The 21632-nt window shown below is 41.0% G+C and overlaps 1 pseudogene and 1 gene segment (V, D, J or C); both read right to left on the minus strand.

Moving 5' to 3' along the window:
- Nucleotides 1-3835: 3835 nt before the first annotated feature.
- On the minus strand, nucleotides 3836-4420 carry LOC132656241 (T cell receptor delta variable 1-like). The segment is given in 2 exon segments: nucleotides 3836-4149; nucleotides 4372-4420. Coding segments are annotated over 2 exon segments (363 nt in total).
- A 6409-nt stretch (nucleotides 4421-10829) lies between these two features.
- LOC132656242 (T cell receptor alpha variable 23/delta variable 6-like) lies at nucleotides 10830-11413 on the minus strand (annotated as a pseudogene).
- Nucleotides 11414-21632: the final 10219 nt, after the last annotated feature.

Raw genomic sequence — 21632 nt, forward strand, 5'->3', positions numbered from 1 at the left:
TTGCATTTATTCACTTTGTATCCCCCCATAAGCTCCTCACTCCTCCACTCCAGGTCCTACCCTCCTTCCCCCTTCTTCACGCATGCCCCTCCCCAAATCCACTGATAGGGGAGGTCCTCCTCTCCTTCATTCTGGTCTTAGTCTATCAGATCACATCAGGAGTGGCTACATTGTCTTCCTTTGTGGCCTGGTAAGGCTGCTCCTCCCTCAGGGGGAGGTAATCAAAGAGCAGGCCAATCAGATTATATCAGGCAGTCCCTCTTCCCATTACTATGGAGCCCACTTGGACACTAAACTGCCATGGGCTACCTCTGTGCAGGGGTTCTAGGCTATCTCCTTGCATGGTACTTGTTTGGAGTATCAGTCTGTGGGAATATCCTTGTGTTGAAATTTTCTGGTCCTGTTGCTCTCCTTGTGGAGTTCCTGTCCTCTCCAGATCTTACTATTTCCCACTTCTTACATAAAATTCCATGCACTCTGCCCAAAACTTGGCCATAATTCTCAGCGTCTGCTTTGATAGTCGGCAGGGCAGAGCCTTTCAGAGACCCTCTTTGGCAGGTTCCTAGCTTGTTTTCTGTTTTCTTCTTCTTCTGATGTCTCAAGTACACAATAAGGACATTTGCTAAACCATGTTTGTAGCAGCTTTATTTGTAATAGCCAGAAGCTGGAAACACCCAGATGCCCCTCAACTGAAGAATGGATGCAGAAATTGTGGTACATCTACACAATGGAGTGTTACTCTGCAATGAAAAATAAGGAAATCATGAAATTTGCAGGTAAATGGTAGGACCTGGAAAGGATCATCCTGAGTGAGCTGTCCCAGAAGCAGAAAGACACACGGTATATACTCACGCATAAATACATATAACATAGGATAAACCTACTAAAATCTGTACATCTAAAGAAACTAATCAAGAGAGAAGACTCTGACTAAAATGCTCAATCCCCATCCTGAAAGGATTCTGTTTTTTAAAGCAATAAAAGCATTTAAGACATAATAATTTTGTAATGAACTACTTTCCTTTTCCTCACTTGGAAATGTGTGTGCTAGAGCCTGACCTTCAAGGAAGGAAAATGGAAAGATTTAGACCACGCCTTTCCAGGTGGCTGCCTTTGAGTAAAGACTCCCAGGAAGTGCAGGGCATCACCTGGCTGGGACGTGATGGGACAGCACTGTGGGCAGACAGGGCAAAGGACAGGGACACAGGCTCTGAAGGGGGAATGTGCCCTGTGTGCTTCTGGGAAAATCTTTCCCTCTGGATCCTTATACATCACAGCACGGGACTGCAGAGAGCCTTGCTGAGAAACTCAGCACTGTTAACAGCTGAGTTAATGATTTTTTTTAAATAAGTTGCTCCTTGGGCAATGTGTATTTAGGTTTGGCATCCTTTTCTCATTCCCTTAGGTGGGATGCAACCAGTAATCCTATCATTACTGAGTCATTGGCCACCCTCCTCCAAGCTACTGCTCCTCATCAAAAACAAGGAAACACAACACTAAGCAGAAGAAAAACCCCTACACATTAGGTCCTGCTTTTGTGCTACATTCTGGCTGATATTAAAGAAAGATGCTATTGAGTTAGAAAAAGCTGTGTCTCAATCCTGAACACCAAAAATGAGAAAAGTAAGAGCCTTCATACAAGGTTATCATGTCTGAGTTGGATTGTGAAATATGTAGTCTTTCATATATGTTAACAGTAATGAAAAGTAAGTCAACCATCTTTTTCTCAGTAAAACATTTCTTTTCTTCTATATGGGGTTCATTTGGGATTTTTCTTCATTGAAAAAATATTTTTTAGTGTGCCAGTGAACTTCCCAGTGTAGAATTTTTTTTGTTGTTTTGTTTTAGGCAGAATGTAGCTGTTATGTTGAGTGAATTCAAACTGGCAATCCTCTGTCTCGCGTGCATACACAGCAGACAGATGCCATTGAATCCAACTGAGGAACTTTTAACAAGGACAATTGCAAAGAAGTTCATAGGATGTTAGTGATATGTATTTACCTTTCCTTAAAATTTGTTTCCCTTGCTGACTTTTCTGGCTTTTAGTGAAATACAAGCCTTTGTTTTTCTCAAAGTAGAGAATTTGAATTTTACATTTGTTAACAGATTTTGGTTTTTTGTATTTAATGAGTTCTCTAAGTACTTCCCAAGACTTGCCTTTCCTGCCTGGATTTCTCCCTCCAAAATCAGAGAGATGAACTTGCAGAAGCCCTTAGTAACTTTGAAGATTCATTTGCTGGGATTTTTATGTAGGAGGGTTTGATAAAATCACAGTGAGGCAATGCAGTCTCAGATCCTTACGGATTAGGGGCCCATGTGATATTTCATGTCATTTAGTGTTTAGTTTGTTGAACTGGGAGCGCCATTTTGCCATGCACTAACATTTCCAGGGTCTACTCTCTATTTTTATGTAATTGTTCTCTTCATCTTCCTGTCTGGCTTTGGTCAGAAATCTCCTCTTTTAGATATGAGACTTGCTATGTCATGTTTACAGCTTTCATTTATTTGGCATGTTGATCTCTCACCTTTGACTACCAGTTTTAGATGTTCTTCTTTATGAAAGATGCTTCCTGGAAACACAAATAGTTGGCATTGTTTGTTAAACTAGACAGTTATTCTGTGAAGTCTAATTGGTGAGTCAAAGAGATTTCTTTGAAATGGGGGCTGGAACTTAGACACAGTACTTAGAATCATTTGCTATATTTGGAGAAGAATCAGATTCAGTTCCTGGCATTCCATAGTAACTCATTCCCTTCAATAACTCCAATGTCAGGGAATCTAATGCCCCTTCTAGCCTCCATGAAAACCAGATATGCACACAGTACACACTTGTACATGCTGGCAAAACAGTTTACACTCATGTTATAAAAAATCTTTAAATACACATTCAGAAACACATTTCTCAGAATTTCTTTCCCCGTGTCATCCTGTTTTGGGGTGAACATGGAAAAAGCAACATTAGAAGACTTAAAGCATAGGTGATTTTTTTATATTATATATTGTATAATTTATATCATAGCTCTACAGTTTCAGGCTCCAAGCACATGTGATGTCAATGAGGTGCCAGATCCATTTACCATTAACCCTCTTCTCCTCACTTCTATAGCTTCTGTTTGTCTTGGGACAAGTCTGTGTGTATCTTGTTGGCAAATGTGATGGCTTCTGAATTTCCCTAAAACAGAGAGATTGAGGTGTGGTGGGTCATCCTTCTAGACATCAATTTTCTTCTGGGTCTCGCTGTATTTTCACAAGTCTCAGTACACCCATGTGCTGCCCTCATGCAACTGTCCTTCCCAATTGCTGCTCTAGCTGACCTTCAGTACCTCAGGCTCAGTACCAGATACAAAGACAAGGATTTGTGGGGATAACCCAAGAACCTCCAGTATTTCACATATGAAGTTCTTATGAGATGTCTCTGACCACTTTACTCATGATGGCTCTGCTTCTCTGAGTGTAACTTCACAAGAAAATTGTGTTCTTTGCTCTTTCAGAAAACTCTCAGATGTGTGCTGTTGCCAATATGAATTGAAACTAACACTTTAAATTGTTGTGATGCCATATTCTCAACTGTAGGAAGCACTACACATCTTCTCTGTGATCTATTTTTAACTAAATACTTTCAAGACAAAGTATTAAAAGAAAACCACTCATCATAACTGTCTCTGAATTGCCTAGGATGAGGTTTTACTTAGAAACGCACTACTGATGCAGACCACAGAGGAAGCATGCACAGTGAGACTTCCTGTTCAGCATGTGCAGGTGTGCTTCTCAGCTGGGCTCCTCCGATGGGCAATGCTTAAGGAGACCCAGTTTTTGTTCAGCTTGTGCTGTCACTTCAAACACTGTGGGTCACGTCCTGGAGGGCACAGAAATACATCCCTGAATCTTCTAGCTGTGAGGCTGAAATGACAAGGCTGATGGACTTGGCTGATTTCTTCAGTGTGACAGAATAGCGGCCGTTCCTCTCATTCTGAATAGAAGAAGAACTCTGGCGAATAAGGAAAATCATCTCTCCAGTAACAAGCTGCTTATACCAAAAGAGATGGTAATAGTAATAACTTGTCTCATATGAACAATCCAGGGTGATATCTCTGTACTGATTGCTTGTAGTTGACTGGACCTGAGTGACTTTCTGGGCCACATTGAATCCTGCAGAACAACCAGAGGAAAGAATAAAAAGCTTATCCTATGATAGTGTACACAAAGCAGTGTAGGAAAAGGGCCCCTTAAAATCCAAAGACAAACTTAACTTAAGACATTTCTGCTCACTTTTCTCCAATCTAATTCCCCCCTCATGTCAATGTAAATGGCCATTTGCTTGGGACAATACTTCCTACAAAATATTCTCAGCTATATATGAAATGTCCATACCAGAGAAGGTCAAGGCCACCAACACACAGAGCAGGCTGCAGGGAGGCATGTGTCACCGGGACCTCTGTATGAGTGTGTCAGCTCTGCCTCAGCTCAGTGTTCAGTGTCTGAGGGCCAGGCAGTGAGCACGTGTACCTCCTGTGTTTCTTACAATGCCTTAAGCAGGAAATGTGGTTTTGTGTGATCATAGGTTACAACCTCCATGTACAGAGAGAAAAGGGTAGCTCACCACAGGTCTCTACTTGCTTCCTTGTCTGAAAAGGGAGATTGAGAAAATCCATCCCTGCTGAGGGGGAAGTAGCTTTGCACACATGGGTGTTATTCAGGGAGATGATTTTTGGAACCAAAGTAAAATTCATCATGAGCTATGTGTGATATGTAGTTCACTGCAGACCATTGTCTTATGTTATCTTCTCTCCATCCATTGTCTAATTGTCTATTTAAGCTTAATAAAAAAAATAATTAAGTCCTCTTGGACCCATGAATTTCCCTTTGAAACACTGGTATCTGAAAGAGTCTTCCTCCTTTGCTCAATGCCAGGGTCTATCCAAATTCTGTCCCATCAGCATTCCAGAAGATCCCCATCCCATTTGCTTATGCCCTGGCAAATTGTAACAGGAATAAAATAATAGTCTTCAGGGACTAAGAAGATGTTTAGTGTGTCGGTTGACAGCTGTACATCATTAGTCCCTTTGTGTGGATCTCCAGGACCCATGTAAGAATCCAGAAGCTATGGCTGCCCCTGCAGTCAGGGCTCTGAGAAGCATAGACATGAGGATCTTGGGGTCTCACTAGTCAGTCATTGATGAGCTTCAGTTTAAGTAAGAGTTCCCACAAAAAGAAATAAATAAACAAATGTGACAAAAAAAATGAGAGTGGTAACCATTGATGACCACTGGTTCACACACACACACACACACACACACACACACACACACACACACACACATTCATACACAGTTGGTTGGGAAGTTACAATAATTTTTAAATCCACTGCTAAAAAAACTTACTCTCTTTTAAAAAGTTTACCATTAAGTTGTACTCACAGGATGTGTTCTGTTCTCTCCACACAGAGAAATCTCTTTGTTACATGTCCTAGAAGTTTCTGTAACATTATACTTTCATATTCCATCTCACTTGTAAACTTTCTGTATTTTAATTTAGAAACCAGTCTCATGATAAGCATGGCAGGTCTCCCTGTGACTTGAGCATATTATATGTCCAAGATACATATAACCAGCAAGCATTAGAGTCATGTTACCACATGGGTTTGTGGTTGAATGTTTTTGTGTGTACAGCTATATCACCATTTAGAATATAGCTCTTAATCCTTGAACTGCTCTCATTATCCCAATGGAGGAAATTACCCAAAAGGCAATCAGAAGAGAAGATACAAACAAGGTCTCTGTAAGAGCTCCAGTTCTTTCTATAAGAAAAAATAGCAGATCAACATGTACTTCAGGGACAAGTTTCTGATATCAGATTCACATTCTCTGCCCATTTCACTGCTTAGTGCTGAGAGCCCATGCCCTGGACTTTCTCTGTGGCTAAGCAGAAGATCATGGGAGCCACAGCAGCCTGGGCAGCACAGGGTGGCAAGGCTGTGCTCTTGCTCTAGATCTCCAGAGAGTGAGTGGACGCCCTGCAAGCTGCATAGCCACAGCCTCTGAGACGTGGCTTTGTAGTACACTGGGTTTTTCCTGGGTTTAAGTGCTGAGGTGGACAATTGGTCTCATTCTAAATACTGCTTTGTCTTTCCTGTGATTTATTTGGTAGACAATGCTTCCCAGTGAAGATAAAAGTTAAGGTTGGTGAACAGATAACTCAACGATTCAAAGCACTTGTTGCTAATGATAAATACTGAAGTTCATGTCCCAGGACACATTTAATAAGTTATGTTTTCTGAAAAGCCTGAAACTCCACCTTTGAGTGCATGGACACCAACTTTTGGCCTTTACATGCACACAGATGTGTCCACCCATGTATGTATACAAGTTTGTGTATACTCACACAGACCTGTGTGCTTCGACCCACCACACACACACACACACACACACACACACACACACACACACACACACAAGCAATTAATAAAATAAAATATTTTAAAGAATGATGCTTAGATTTAAAGAACCACAAGAAGAGATCAGGCATTGAGGAAAATGGGGATGATGTTGGGCTTAATTTGAAAGTTGGGAGGGAGGTCAACACAGAAGAAGACAGAGAGAAGTTAAATGCCACTGAGGATGGTTGAAATACCGTTAAGGATATTTATTACTTCATGTTTACCTGGAATTATATTTCACATATATTTTAATGAAGTTATTCTACTTGGGCTGGCAATACCCCCTCAAAAGAAGGATCATCTAACAGGAAAACAAGTGCCAGGCATGGGAAACCTCTTTTCACTATGTTGATCAAGGAAATCCAAGAGGCTCTTGGAAGAATGCTGACTATTGCTATTGTGTTTTGGTTTCCTCTCAGAGATCAAAAGCAAGTCTCAATTGAGAGATGCCATATACTTTGGGCCAAGACTTGGAAGACTACCTCTCATGCCTTTCAAGAAAGGTTTTCTTGTCAGCAGATAAAGACCATCACAGAAAATCACAACTGGTTAAAAAAAAAAAAAAAAAAAAAGAACAACTGACTATGGAACTTTCACCACCCCAAACAAATACATCTACAACAAGACTCCTACAACAAAGGCCCAAAAAACATTGAAGAAAACAGGGCACCAAGAAAGTATAAGAACAAGAAGACCAGGAAGTGTGCTGCAAGAAGTTCTGCTAGAAATGATGGGGGAGCAATAGCCTGGACACCACAAAAATATGTCTGCACAACAAGTACTGAGCAATGATGATACCACTAGCCATGAAATGTTGCAGCTGGACGTTGCTACATTTGGGGTTTCTTTTTCTCTACTTTATTCTTCACCACCCCATGTCCTTCATTTCTTTAGAGAAAAACTAATAAAGGTGAAAGTGGGCAATGTTATCATTAGACTACTTCTTGCTTATTAGGGGTGTCAAGTTTCCTTGGGTAAAATTTATCTACTCCATCAGGATACCTAACTTCTTCTTGATTCTTTGTATACTACTACTTGACAAACAGCATCCAACCAACAAACACCCAACAACAGCAGATCTGCTACTTGGGCCTCTAGCAGTTAAAGATCCTCTGAAAAGTTCCCAGAATTCCAAACTTGACACACCCACAGAAACTATCTGCAGCTGGCAGAACCACACCCCTGTTCGAGCATGAAGCAAATCATAGTCACCTGCTATGACTCAGTCACATATTTGCACACCTGACAAAAAACAAAAACATATTCCTGTAATGTTTTTGTGTGTTTTAAGGAAAATTTTTAATACAGAAATGACATGGGGCCCTGTACCTATACAAGGAACTACAGACAACTAAGTATTGCTGAGAGCCAGAAATGGTCATTCCCAGAAAGGGCCCTGATTAATGATACAATAACAAGTGGTCAGCACTGAAATCATGTGCACAGAATCAACTCTAAACAAACTCAGAAGGTTGTATTTGCATAATTGTGTGTGTGTGTGTGTGTGTGTGTGTGTGTGTGCGCATCTGTGTAAAACAACAATAATCTTAGAAAAAGAGGCCATGGATTTGAAGTTATTATTGAAGAACATGGCAGAGACTAGAGATTAGGGACACAGAAGGGGTTTGAGGGAATTAACATAATATGTAAAAAATGATGTAATTCTATTTTGACCAAAATAAAAGCAATAACTTAAAAATATCAAAGTCAATAAATCAATCTGTGATAAGGCCTGAGTGGCTTTCTCAGGACAAGCCAACATTCAGTCTTTAGTTTTGTTATTGTCATAGGAACTTTTTAACATTTGTTTTGACAGTACATAGTAGTTATTTCTGGCACAATATGACATTTAACCTTAACTTTTGCCTTCTTCAACTATCTTAATTCATGATTAGTTTGTATAAATATTGTTTACTTTGGTCAATATGTCTGGACCAATGTCAGGTTTATTGCCAAGGCAGACGTGAGTGAGAAATATCTAATCAGAAACAAAATGAAGTCAGGACAGGACGGCATTACCTTAGTCAGGTCATGGTTGGTAAACTCAGTGTCTCTATATTGAAGAAAAGAAATTTCCCCTTTCTAAAGAGATAGCAATTGCTACCTGTTAAATTAAACCTTTGTTGATATAATATTTTTTAATCAGAATTTTCCTCTTCTCTAATTCCTGTTACATGAGTTTTGTTTGGTTTTTGGCATTTTTTAATTTAATTGAACTTTTGATTTTGTTTTGTGGGTATTTAGTTTTTGTTGTCTGGGTTGTTTTGTTTTGTTTTTGAAAGTGAGATGAAGAGAAAGAACATGAAATTGGTGGACAGTATGAAGGAACAGGAAGGCAGCAAGAATCCTTAATGTATTGCTTGTATTCACTCAACTTCCAACTGTTCTGACCCTGGTTTGATTGACTATGAAATATAACCACATCAATCCTGGCTTCTTTTCAGAGACAAACCATGAATCCTCACCCCAGACCACTGGGACTTCAACATTCATAAAGCAGCAGCTCAGGCAAATGAAATCAAAACAGACTTGAGAGTGTGAAGTCTCTGTTTGGGTCCTGGAGAGCCATTGACCCCAACAAAGGATTATTATGATGACACAACACTATGGTAATCTTCAGGAATCTGAGAAGGAGAAGAAAGAGAGTGAGGAGCCTCTGTGTCCAGATGTTTAGCAATGTCATTCACTGGCACTGAAGCATGCCCACTTTTGATGCCATCCTGCAGTTATTATAGTTTTCATGAAAACAAAACCCCTTTCTAAATGATCTTTCATTCACAAATCTGTGGATATGTGAGCAATGCCCAATATAAACGTTTTTGCCTTCAGACCCTGAAGGAATGAAGACTTTCCTTGACTGTATGCTGAAAATGCATCTGATGACGAAATTTATGTCAAACTTCAATCTTTAAAAGCAGAATTTGCTTGATAACTGTACGAAGACACCCAACTGGTGATTACTGGGTTATTCTAAGTCAACTTGCCCTCACCTTCCCTCAGTACTCTTAAAGTTATTTCCAGCCTTTTCTTTCCTAGGATGCTCAGGTGTGTGTTGAGGTACACAGTTTCAAATTCTGTGTTGCACATCCTTAAATATGCTTTCACTCTTCGCTTACTTCCATTCTAGGTTGTTGTATTCAATGAAGCCTCTTTCAATTAGATAAAAATTCTGGGTTTTTTTGTTTGTTTGTTTGTTTGTTTTGTTTTGACTCAAGTTTAAAACTTGACAGGGATAGAAGACCTTGAAAACCAGGAGGAGTTCACCTATTGGTATTGTGAGATCTACATCCTACTGCTAAGAGCCAACTGACTTTATTTTCCCATGTGACTGTTCTGTTTTCATACTGAAAAACTATTCACTGTAGATGAGAAAAAGAACTTGTAGGCTTTAGATGTTTATGTATAATGTCTTCCATGTTGTTGTTGTTGGTTTTGGTTTTCTGAGACAGAGTTTTACTATGTTGCTCAGGCTAGCCTACCAAATCTAGCCTCAGAAATTCCTCCTGTCTAGGATCCCAAAGAAGTTAAGACTTCCAAAGCCATTAACAATGTGGCATAAAAACCCATTTAAATTTTTCTCAATTGGAAAGCGTTTTGGATTTTATTTAGCATTAAGTGAGCAATCCTTGTCATGTATTAGGCAGTGAAAGAATCTTTAATTCTGTGCATTGCTGATGTCCATAAATACTGCAGCAGCTTCTATTGACTAAGACTTTATGTTCATATTTATATTTTGTTCATTTATGAAATTCACATGTAAAATAATTTCTTTAATGAAAGTTGTGTATTTTCATTACATGACTAATTTGCATTATTTCTTCGCCACTGATGTCATTTATCTATTTTAAACACACCCACATGTATGTGAGGGTTTACACATATATGTAAACCAATATGTATCCTGGTTTACATACTTGAATTTCCTGAAGTTAGATGAAGACATAAGAGGCAAAAGAAGAGTGAGTAGAAGAGTTTATTGGTGATATAAATTCCCAGTGTCCTAGTTATCAAGGAGATTAATGTAGAAAAAAAGACAATGTGATTTCTATCCCAGAGGCCAAAGTCAAGGTCTCCTGACACTGGGCTGTAACAACCATACATGAACAGCATTCGGACAAGAGTGTAGGGAACAGGGCCTTCATAATTTATAGTTGCTACAAACCAAACACACAGAGAACTATTTCTACAACAAAGGAGGAAAAAAATCCTCTAGACCAGTTAAGGAAATGGATCTAAAACTTCAGCTTTTCTTGAGGAGCAAACAGAGAATGTAGAAAAGGATGTTGAGACTTCATCTTGGTCTGCCTCTGGGCTGAGGGAGTCTAAACCTTACACTCACAGTGCTCCCTGTCACCTGGTCCTGCAAATAAGAACTCCTGCACACCCTCCAGGCTCAGCCCCACTGCAGGCTTTGCTGGAGCCTCAGCTGCAGGTTTGGGTCTGGGGTGCAGGTGTCTGTGAAGGACTGTATACTTGCTGAACAGAAGTAGGTGGCTGAGTCTCCAGGCTGAGAGTCTGTGATGTGCAAGGAGAGCAGTTTGTCACTATTACTGAAGAAGACTGAATCGTCCTTCTGTCTTTTTACTGGACAGTGAACGTATGGCTATGAGGAGTGCAGGGCCTTCACCAGGGAACTGCCGGTACCATGGGAAGTAGTCAAATGCGCTGTTCTCATAAGTGCAGTTCAGAAGTGTGGTCCCTCCTTCCCAGACTGTCAGAGATTGGGGACTTTGTCTCACCTGCTGCTGGTCGCGTCTTTCCTTCTGCTGGCCACTCACCCCTGTGCAGGGAAACAGCAAATGGTGTTAGGTTCCTAAGGATGTACTATCTGCTGATGATTTCAAGATTGATGACTTTGTCTGGTGCCCCAATTCCCTCCTGCCTCTAAATGAATCACATATCCTGAGATATGTGGTTTCTCCTTCATGACTCACCTGCTAGGTGAAGGCCTAGGACTGCTTTCAGGACCTTGTCCATTCCTCCTAGACTGCAGCTTGGGGAGAACTCAGGTGGCCTTTTCTCTTCCACAGAACACTGACTCCAACTTCACAGGCACCTCAGTTCTTTCAGCTGGCTCCACCTTTCACAAACACTATCTAAAGCTATTTCTGACAGAGGAAGCACTTCTCCTTTGATTTCAAATTTGGTATTGATAAAAATAGAGTCATGAGGATCAGAAATCCCCTCATTACAATTCTACCATTATGCAGTGTTGATAGAAATGTGTGTAGATATAAAAACCCAGAATAGTGTGGATTTTCTGACAGAAAGAAAAGAAAGAAAGAAAGAAAGAAAGAAAGAAAGAAAGAAAGAAAGAAAGAAAGAAAGAAAGAGTAGGAGGAAGGCAAGGAGGAAGGAAAGACAGAAAGCAGAAAGGAGAAAAGGAAGCAAGGAAGGAAGGAAGACCAGTGATCCAACTAATACCACTTACAGGCATTTATCCAGGAGAAAGAGGTCATTTCATGAGAGAGACACTTGCATATGCATGTGTGTTACAGCAGCATCCGTGACTGCCAAGATGTAGACACAGCCTAGGACCACCTGTCAACCAATGAATGAACAGAATATTGTACCTGAAACTACAGCGTAATGTTCAGACACTAGAAAAAAATAAGCTCCTGCCATCTGTAAGAAAGTGGATAGTATTTAAGAACATGATGTTAAGCAAAATAAAGCAGACATGTAGAGATTCACAGTATGTATGTGTTCTCATCTGTAAAAACAAATGAACAATCAAAAACAAAAGCAAAAAAGGAGTAAAGAAAAAGAAAGTAAATATGATTTGAAAGTAGAAGTTAGACAAATGAGTAAGGGAAGAGGGAACGGGATAGAGGGAAAGGAGAAGACAACAGAGAATGAAGACAAGATGAATAGGAGGAAAGTTGCACATATGCATACATTACATTTTCACAACAACCCCCCTAATTTATACAATTAATGTGTGTTGATAATTTTGGTAATGTCATATGCCCTATGGGAGAACTGACTATAGTAGTCTTCTGAATGGTTATAGTATGAATCCAACTACTAATGCCTTTGAGTCATGTACACATAGCTTGATGGAGCTCTCAGTCCTTGTTAGAAACTCCCTGCACTGCTCAATGATTAGCCCTGCACCCACTGTCAGCCAAAGAGCAGAGAAGAGAGTGTGGGATGGTCAGTCTTCATGGCACATATCTACCACATGCTCTCCTCCCGAGATTCAGTGATCATGGCAGAAGAAAAGTCAGTGTTGGGACCAGAGACGGTGGGTGACTACAGGAAACAGTGTCTTCTGGATACATCAGGTCAGCTGAACTTATGAAGGAGCAGTTTTGTGACAGTCTGTACAAGGCCCGTGCAAGCTTAAGGAAGACAAAATCCTAGCACGGTGAGCAAGAATAGCATGAATACATCAACTGTGCTTAATCACTGAGCTTTCTTTTCAGGTCAGTATCTCTTGGGGCTTATTACAAACATTAACAAAATGTATTGAAAACATGCAATGAATTATACTATCCCATTACCAGCTAATGTTATACATAAATGAACCAAGAAATATATATGTTCCACTCACTTAAGAAAAAATAAAATTTCTTATAATCATTTTATTTCTGTATTTACGAAAGTGCATTTACAGACTTAAATTGAGATTTCATTATACTCTTATAAAAATAAACACCAGCTAAACTAACTGTATCTAAGACTATGCTTGTAAAAAGAAACTAGAATTTAGTAGAATGATCTACTCTGGAAAAGGTTTTGTCTTCAGATCAGTGAGGAAAGGTAGAAAATATTCTGCATCCTAGATGGCACACACACCTTCAAGAATGCAGCATTTTGACTGCTCTCATTCCCAGTCTACATAAACATTGAGTATCTTCCTTATTTTTAATTTCATGGACAAAATATAAATATTAAATCAGTTCAGCTTTCTCTACTGATATCAACAAGGCATAGAAGCAGAGAATGAATGAAAAAGCATTTCCTAAAGTAGAGGACCTCTGTTCTATAACAATAGAAGTTAAAAGAATATAAGGAAGTTATATCACAGAAAGAACTTTGTTATATATGTGAGATCATCACAGGCCCAATTAAAAAAATAACAATATCACAGTCAAACAGCAGACAATGGTCTATGCTCCACAGTCTCAGAGAAAGAACTAGGTATGTGCAGTCAGTAGATTTTGCACCTCCAAGACCCTGGCTTTGGTTGCCAGCAGGTATAAAGTGGGCATGGTGCACATACCTGAATTCCAGCTCTCAGAAGGCAGAATGGGAAGATCAGAAACTGAAGGACATTTTAGTTCATAACAAGACTCAGGTTGGTGTCAACACCTAAAACTGTCTCCAAAAATAAAAAAATAACAAAAATCTGTCCAAACATGTTATTCTTTAGCATCCTTGGGGGAGGAGCTGTTGCTTTTTTACATGTTTGATACTTTCTCTTTTTCCTTTCCTTTTGGCCACACTTCTGTCCCACATACACTACATCCATTGTCTGTAGGAGAAACATTCCACGATGAATGTCTCAAATCATAAATAGTTCTGACCCACTCATATATATTGGGTTTTCTTCTGCACCTATGAAAAACTTCAACATTTTCACTGAAAAAGAGGATATGTTCTTTTCTTTGACATATCTACATTGTAGCACCAACCAGCACTGTGCTTCCTGAACAGTCTTTCTAAAGACACAGAATAGCTGCTTGGTGAAAACAGGCTGGTGGCAGGGACAACAATGAGATGCTGGACAAAGATGCCCACAATCATTGACGAGGTTTTTCTGATATCACAAGAAAGAAGAGGATTTTTTAAATAAATGGACCGTGTGTTTCATAACTGTTTGTTTGATGTTAAAGACTGTGACTGAATACAAGGTCATGAAACCTGAAAATAAAAAACTGAAAGTATATGGAGTGCTTTGTATTTGCTGAGTGCTTGGGTGTCTTTCTCAACAGGAACAGTTTCAATCTTCAACATAGACTCAGCACTCAAGAACTGAAAACTGAAGCATACCAAAGGCACCTGTCTGTCTAGACAAGATGGTGAAGAAAAGGGTGTGGACACTGCTCCCAACCCAGCCAGAGAATATCCTGGTGGAGAAGAAGATTGAACTGGCTTCAACCATGAGTAGACTTCACAGTAGAAAGGACATAAAACATACTTCTAGACACAGGTTCTATCAGTATAGCTGGAGATTGAACCAAGTGAAGGTGACAACCTTAGAAATGTACATTAGAGGAGGTAATGTCATCCTTGCCTTGAAGGAGAGTATGCATCTTTGTAGTATTCACTTGTTGATTCTTATTTATCAACACTATGGGCCCAGGATAAACAGATGTAATATAAGAAAATGGCTGAAAGTTACATGTAATTTGATCTCTAGTTAAACTTAAGCAACATAGGAGATAATGCTTGACTTATTTTAAATAATTTTAACTCCTAGCTCTCTGAGGAGTCTGTAGAAGAGCCACAGCCTTCACCTGCTCTGAAGCAGCACTGCCCCCCAGTGGCCAAATAGGAAGGTCTTCACTCCACAGTGTCCTGAGAAGTGAACTGTTGCTGAGGGCATGAGAGCATGAGAGCATGAGCTGACCATGTCTCCTGCCAATGGCAGCATGGAGTGGTCTAACCTGAGCAGTGCAAGAGAGCTCCCCCTGGTTGTGCTGATAAGGGAGAGCCAGTATGCTGCCAACTCAGCTACCACTAGGCCCAGATCCAGGGCTTTCAGTTAGCTCACCCCAAAATCTATGTCTTCTTGGAACTGATAGGGCATGTGCAAGAGCTGGTCCTGCTGATCCAAAGCTGCAGGATCTCCATTACACAGGACAACAACAAGACAACTGGGAGGATCCAATATTGATGGTGTCATCGAAGCCAGAGATCTCAAACCAGACCATTAGCTCACAGCAATGAACATTTGTCAGCGCAGATGTGTGGACAGAGGGTGTACTATGGGACGCTGTGACACACTGTACAGCTGCCATGATGAGATGTCTTCTATGCATTGCTTTCTTTTGATTAATTTTTTTGGTTTCTTTGCTTTTTATTTTGTTGCATGGTTGCAAGGGCACAGGGTAGAAATGAGGGGAGAGGAGGATCAGTAGGATTGGGTTGCATGATGGGAAACTCACAAAGAATCAGCTAAAAAATATCACAGGCCTTGAGGAAATGCATTGAATCTTTCTCTGGAGCCATTACTTCTAGCATTTTCTCCATGCATCATCCTGATTTCCTTTCTATCTTTCTATCTTTCCTAAAACCACTTCATTCTGGAAAATTTGAGAAGCCATTCATAAGACATAATTAAATTACAATGCTTGTTATTAACAATGAAGATTTATGAAATAAATAAATGGTAAGATTTTACATTAGGTATATTTTATTTGCCCCTTATACAAACCATTTGTACGTTGATGATTATTAAGTCACAAAAAATATTTTCACTACATTTTTAATATTTCTATTATTTTGAGATTATATAATTATAATATTTTTTTCCTTTTTTCTTTATTATAAAGCTACCTAACTATTCATCCTTGCTCTCCTTCACACTTATGGCCTCCTCTTTCATTAATTATGTTATATATATAACATATGTATTATATACATATTTTTTCATAAATACACATATACAACCTGTTTAGTCTTGATGCTGTTACTTGTAAGTATGTATTCAGGACTGACAAATCAGTATTGGATTAGCAGTTGCTGTGCTCAGCTCTGGGAAAGACTCTTTCTCTCCCTATCAGCATTCCTTAATTGCCAATAGTTCATTGTCTAGGACAGAGGCTTTGTGCACTTTCCCCATTCACATTGGCATGTCTACGGTGACATTCCTAAGAGGAACAATTTCACAGCAAACTCTGATCCTCTGGCTCTTACCATCTTTCCTTTTGTCTTCTTCAGGGATTCCAGAGCCTGAGCAGGTGCAGGAGTTACATTGCAGATATGTTCCTTGTGACTAGGACCCACAGCTCTGCATCCTGATTGGTTGTGGTTTTCTGCAGTGGCCTCCAACTTTTAGTAAAGTCATGGATCTTGAAAAAGAACCTACAACCACCACTTTAGTAAACCAGACAATACCTAACCACATTCAAAATATTTGTTCTTATCCCATACATGTTCATTTAGAGAGTCTGCTCATTTTGCTGTTTTTTATGCTCTTTTCTATTTCAATTTTTTTCACAATTCATTCATTATATTTCCCAATTGAATCCACCTCCCTCAACTCTCCCCCTCCCAGTACCAAACTTCCTCCCTCTTCCCCCTATTAAAACATGCAGGGATTCTGTGGTGGCTTCTTGAATTTTGGTGAGTGTAAAGGGCCACATCCACCCAGCAGAAGGTTTGCATACAGGCTGCAGGTGTGTGGAGAGCAATGTGGATGACAGCACAGAGATAAGTGCCTGAGTCTGTGCTCTGGGAGGAGGAAATGTACAAAGAGCTGCGACGCTTCACAGGGACTGTCGTGGATGTCAGTCTTCCACTGTGCTTTGTTCCAGAAGGATTGGAAAGCAGGCTGAGGAGAGGTCCCCCAGGACTTTGGTAAAACCACTGCACTTGAGTTATAGCCGTGGAGAAGTTGCACTGCAGTGTTGCACTCTCTCCCTCCTGCAGAACCAAGGACACTGGACTCTGCTCCACTTGCTGCCCTTTCACCCCTGATTGGAAACAGAGGAGACACACATGGCCATCATTGCAGTGTCCCTTGAGCCCTGAATGCAACCTCATGTCCTCTGAGAAGGTGGGAGCTCTGCAGGACTCCTGAGCTGCTTTCCCTACCCCTCCATGTGCAATATCCCCTCAGGTACCCTGAATGTGGACAGCCAGACTCACAGCAAACCTGGGTGCACAAAAGCCCCAGCAGAGAGCACAGAAGCCTCTTCATGGTGCTGGTAGGACTGCTGGAGACAGAAGCAAGCAACCCACTCCTGGGCTGTGGGGGCTGTTGAAGTTTCTCTTCTGCAGTCAGCTCCACCCAGGAACCCTGCCAGGCCAGACCCTGCTGAGTTCCCTCACAGCCTTCAGAACCTGAAGCTCCTCCCACACCAGACCTGCCTGAGAGTCTGGGTGGAGCACAGTGGAGAAGAGGGACATTTTGACATGAGCATGGGGTTATGTTGTGTTAGGGAACCTGGAGCAGGAGAGGACCAAGGAGAACATGCCTCAGCTGCACACAGACCCTGGAAACTCAGGGTAACATGAGCTGATTCCCTGAACAGGTACATGCTCAAAGAAGACTCTTGATTGGGCCCTGAAGGATGGCTCAGCAGATAAGGGTATCTGTTCTCTTTCCATGAGGCCTTAGCTCCCTTCCTAGCATGACATCAGGTGGCTCGCAGCTGCCTGTCACTCCAGCTCCAGGGCATCTGATGCTCTCCTCTGTCCTCTTCAGAACCTGTGCACAAGTGCCAAAATTTACACAGACCCACTCTATATATATTAAAAAAAAATCTTCATCTGTGAAATAAATTAAGTGAAATCACTGCAATAAAAAATAAAAATAAACAGGATAATATTGATAAAGTAGAAGTTCATGGTTTCCTGCTTCTGAGCAGTCAAGGTTTGTTCTAACTGCTGTTTAAAAACGTGACCCCATAAGGAGGAAGTGAATTGGGGAAACTAGTGTGGAGGGCTGCATTGCAGAGGAGCAGGTCAAGAGCACTGTGTGCTCTGCACGTGGTGCCTTCCGGGAACAAGGCACGGTGTGATCATATGTAAAGAGGAATGAAGCTTAAGGTTTCACCAAAAGAAGAGTGCTTAAGAGATGAGACCAGTGATGAAAAGGAAAGACACAATCTCCTCATAAAGAGCTCATAGCCAGTTCTATGCTCTCTAAGCCTCTCATTGTCTCAAACAGTAGTAGAGCAAGGAATGACCTCCTGCTTGGTCAACATCCTGCAGTGTAATTTGGGTAGAATTTTTACTTCTCGGTAAAAGGTTTTTCAACACTGAGATCTTTTCAATGAGAAGCAAGTAAGTGATGACTAAGTTCTATCCCATAGAATGAAGCACTTCCCAGGATTCCACACTCTCCCTGTACTATAGCCTTTACAGAACACGCCAGCTCCTGACTGACTGAGGTTGGGACCCTGGTCTTACTCTGCAGGCCTCAGGTGGTTTGTGTCCAGCACTGACTGCACTTGTGACTCAAGGTAGAGATTCCCCCAGCTTCCTCAGTCCCATTGTCAGAGGATCTTCAGGTGGAAAGATTTCCACCCTTCTGTACTCAGTCTGAAATTCCTCCATGCCTGACAGGCTGACTTCCTGCTGTGGTCTTCAGGAGAGGCTGAGACCCAGATGAGGGTGTAACACATGCAGGAAAGGAGCCTGATGTACAAGGGATTGTTTCAGAATATTAGATCACACTGTGAATACCAAGATTGTGTCGTTTACTGTAAACCTTTTTTCTAGTTTTGGTATGGCTCAGCCATAGCGCACACCGTTAGTCCAAGACAGGATTAAATGAAGTCTACCACAGGTCAAAAGGCAGATGAATCAACCAGATGACAAGGAATGAACATGGGGAGAAAAACAGAGAGTAAGAGGAAGTCAGGAGGATAAGTAGAGAGACGCACAGAAAGGAGGGAGAAGGGAATTTCAGTTTTAGGGGTTTTGAGACAGCGTGTAGAAGAATTACTTTTTTTCTCTTGGGATGTTGGCTGAGGAGGAAGTTCAGATGGAAGCTTGCTCTGCCCCTCTGAGGTAGCAGACTTTCACCCAGGCATCTTCCTCCTGATTCTTCATTGACAACATCAAACCTCTGAGATTCTGTGAAAAACAGCAGGGATGAGCAGCTCCCCCTCAGCTATAGAGTGGCTGCAGCACATGGGCAGATGCAGCCATCAGCACATGGGCAGCCCTGGGCTCTGCATCCTTCTGCTGCATCAGTGCTGTGTGGACTCAGCCACAGGTGGGTCTCTGTACAGAGTGAGGCCACATTATTCTTTCTGTGAAGATGGACTAAAGCAGAGACACACTCACAGAGCACTCCAAGCTCAGGATGCTCAGCAAGGTCAGCAATAGGAGCAGAAGCAGCTCCCTCCTCCTGGAGATTCTCAGGAAGCAAGTAAAGCCTGAAGAGTGTGAGAGGAAGACAGAGGTTGCTCTGAGCTTCAGGAGGCTTAGATACCTTCATCCTAGGGAGATTGGAGCGACCCTTAGCAAGAGACACTTTATTTTCCTTGGCCGACCTCTGCCATCTGTGAAGTATGTTCTATCAGAAAACCTACTGAATGAATGGAGGTTTTAAAAAATAACTATTGGTAAATTCATATATGACCATAATGTATTTAGATCAAATCCACCACCACCCCCCTGCTCCTCTTGCACCTCTCCCGGAACCCACTATACCCCAGTGCCCCTGCAGAAGCCAGAAAACTAAAAATGGGGCTTTAGGGCAAGAGGAAAGAGCTTAAGAGATAAGAGTAGTTGAACACAGGTAATATAATGTCAACAGGGGGAGCATGAGGGATTGGTTAGGTGGAGCGGAGGATGGCAGGTTGAGGCTGAGAAGGAAGGTTCATGAGTTTATACTGCTCTATAGAAAAGCCATTAATTCTTTAGAACGGAGTGTCCTCTAGAGGCCCAACTGAGAAATGAAGAGTTCACAATTGCCATGGACTTCCCACTGTCCTTGCTGCCTTCCCAGGGTGAATTACAAGGCTTTCTGACCATGCACAGAGGAAGGTGTATGCTTTCTAAGTGTAAAACTTGTGAGTTATTTTTAAGAATATAAAGTTATGAGCTGAAATGTTTGAAAATATTTTAGTGACAAAAATCACAGAATCTTTACACATTTCAAAACAAGTGTGAGGACTTTGTTTTCCTAACACTGCACAGTTGCTAGAGCTATACAAAACACCATCGAAACGCCTGGGAAAATGATGTGATTGATGTTGCTGGGAAGTATAGATTCAAATAAACATTGTAAAAGTACATTTTAGAAAAAAGAGCACATCATGGACAATCAATGAACTCCAATCAAATTCAATGTATGCCAAACTAAGGAGAGCCTGAATTGCCTCTGCAATCTGTTGGTCTCTCTCATAAAATACAATATAATTCAGGAGTTACATATCCTAGGTTCTAAACACAGGAGGAGACCATGCCATGTATGGACACCAGGGGGCAGGAGTTAGGCTCATCTCCTTGCAAATTCATTACCACAGTTCTCATTCTAGCAAGGTACTTAAGGGTTAACTTTTGCCAATAAGTGCAAGCTTCTCCCTTTTTCATGTGGTGTGTGTGTGTGTGTGTGTGTGTGTGTGTGTGTGTGTGTGTGATCAATAAAAATGAAGTCACTGAGAATCTTAACAGGCACCATTCTGCAATGCAGTTTTTAGTCCAAAGGCAGATAACAAAGGACAGAACCATCTTCAGACAGATCAAAGTGCAATACAGGAGCAGAGAAAGCAGAAAAGAAGGCTGGAAGCACTTAGGGAGAAGAGACACAGATGCCAACACCAGAAATTGTCTGGAAATACACCAAAATGATGTTGAGATAAGGAACTAAGAAGCAAATAGTCATACTGTAAAACAGCGCTAGCTAAAGGCTGTGAAATCTTGGTGGTGGCCTAAGCATACAACAAAGAGACATTGGGTCACATGAGTAAGTCCAATTAAGCCAATCATCCTAGCCAGATAGAAAATATGTTTATTGCCACTTCATCAACACCTGGCCAATAAAACCTGTAATTGAGAGGTAAGTGGTGAAGAACAGCCTTCAAAATGTTTTACTTTTTGAACTCAAGTCCAAACTCATGACCATGTCATGTGATCATCCCACTGGGCTCCTCTCAGAACTTGAGTCTGTATTAGAGACTCAGGGGCATGGGCTTCATTAACCCCACACTAAATATTCTTCCAATCACAGGGTAAATATTTTTGGATAACTTATCACCTGCATGTTCTAAAAAGAATATTTAAAGTAACAAAACTATACAGGCTGTTGTCACTGTTTTTGGTTGTCCACTATAACTAACTAGTAAGATCCTGTGGCTAAAGACACCACATTCTCCTGCTCCATGGCATAGAGAAATCAAGCTTGAACTGACTGGGGAAAGGTCTCCTTTGTTGGATAGCTTTCATAGTGCTGGAAGGTCCCATGCAAGCTGCCATGAGGTAGGAGAAAAGCAATACTTTTAACCTGTGCTGGACCGTGCATGCTATAAGACATAACTTCCAGTTAATATGTGTTCAGTGGTGAAGT

Source organism: Meriones unguiculatus, chromosome 9 (assembly GCF_030254825.1).
Source record: "Meriones unguiculatus strain TT.TT164.6M chromosome 9, Bangor_MerUng_6.1, whole genome shotgun sequence".
Taxonomy (NCBI): Eukaryota; Metazoa; Chordata; class Mammalia; order Rodentia; family Muridae; genus Meriones; species Meriones unguiculatus.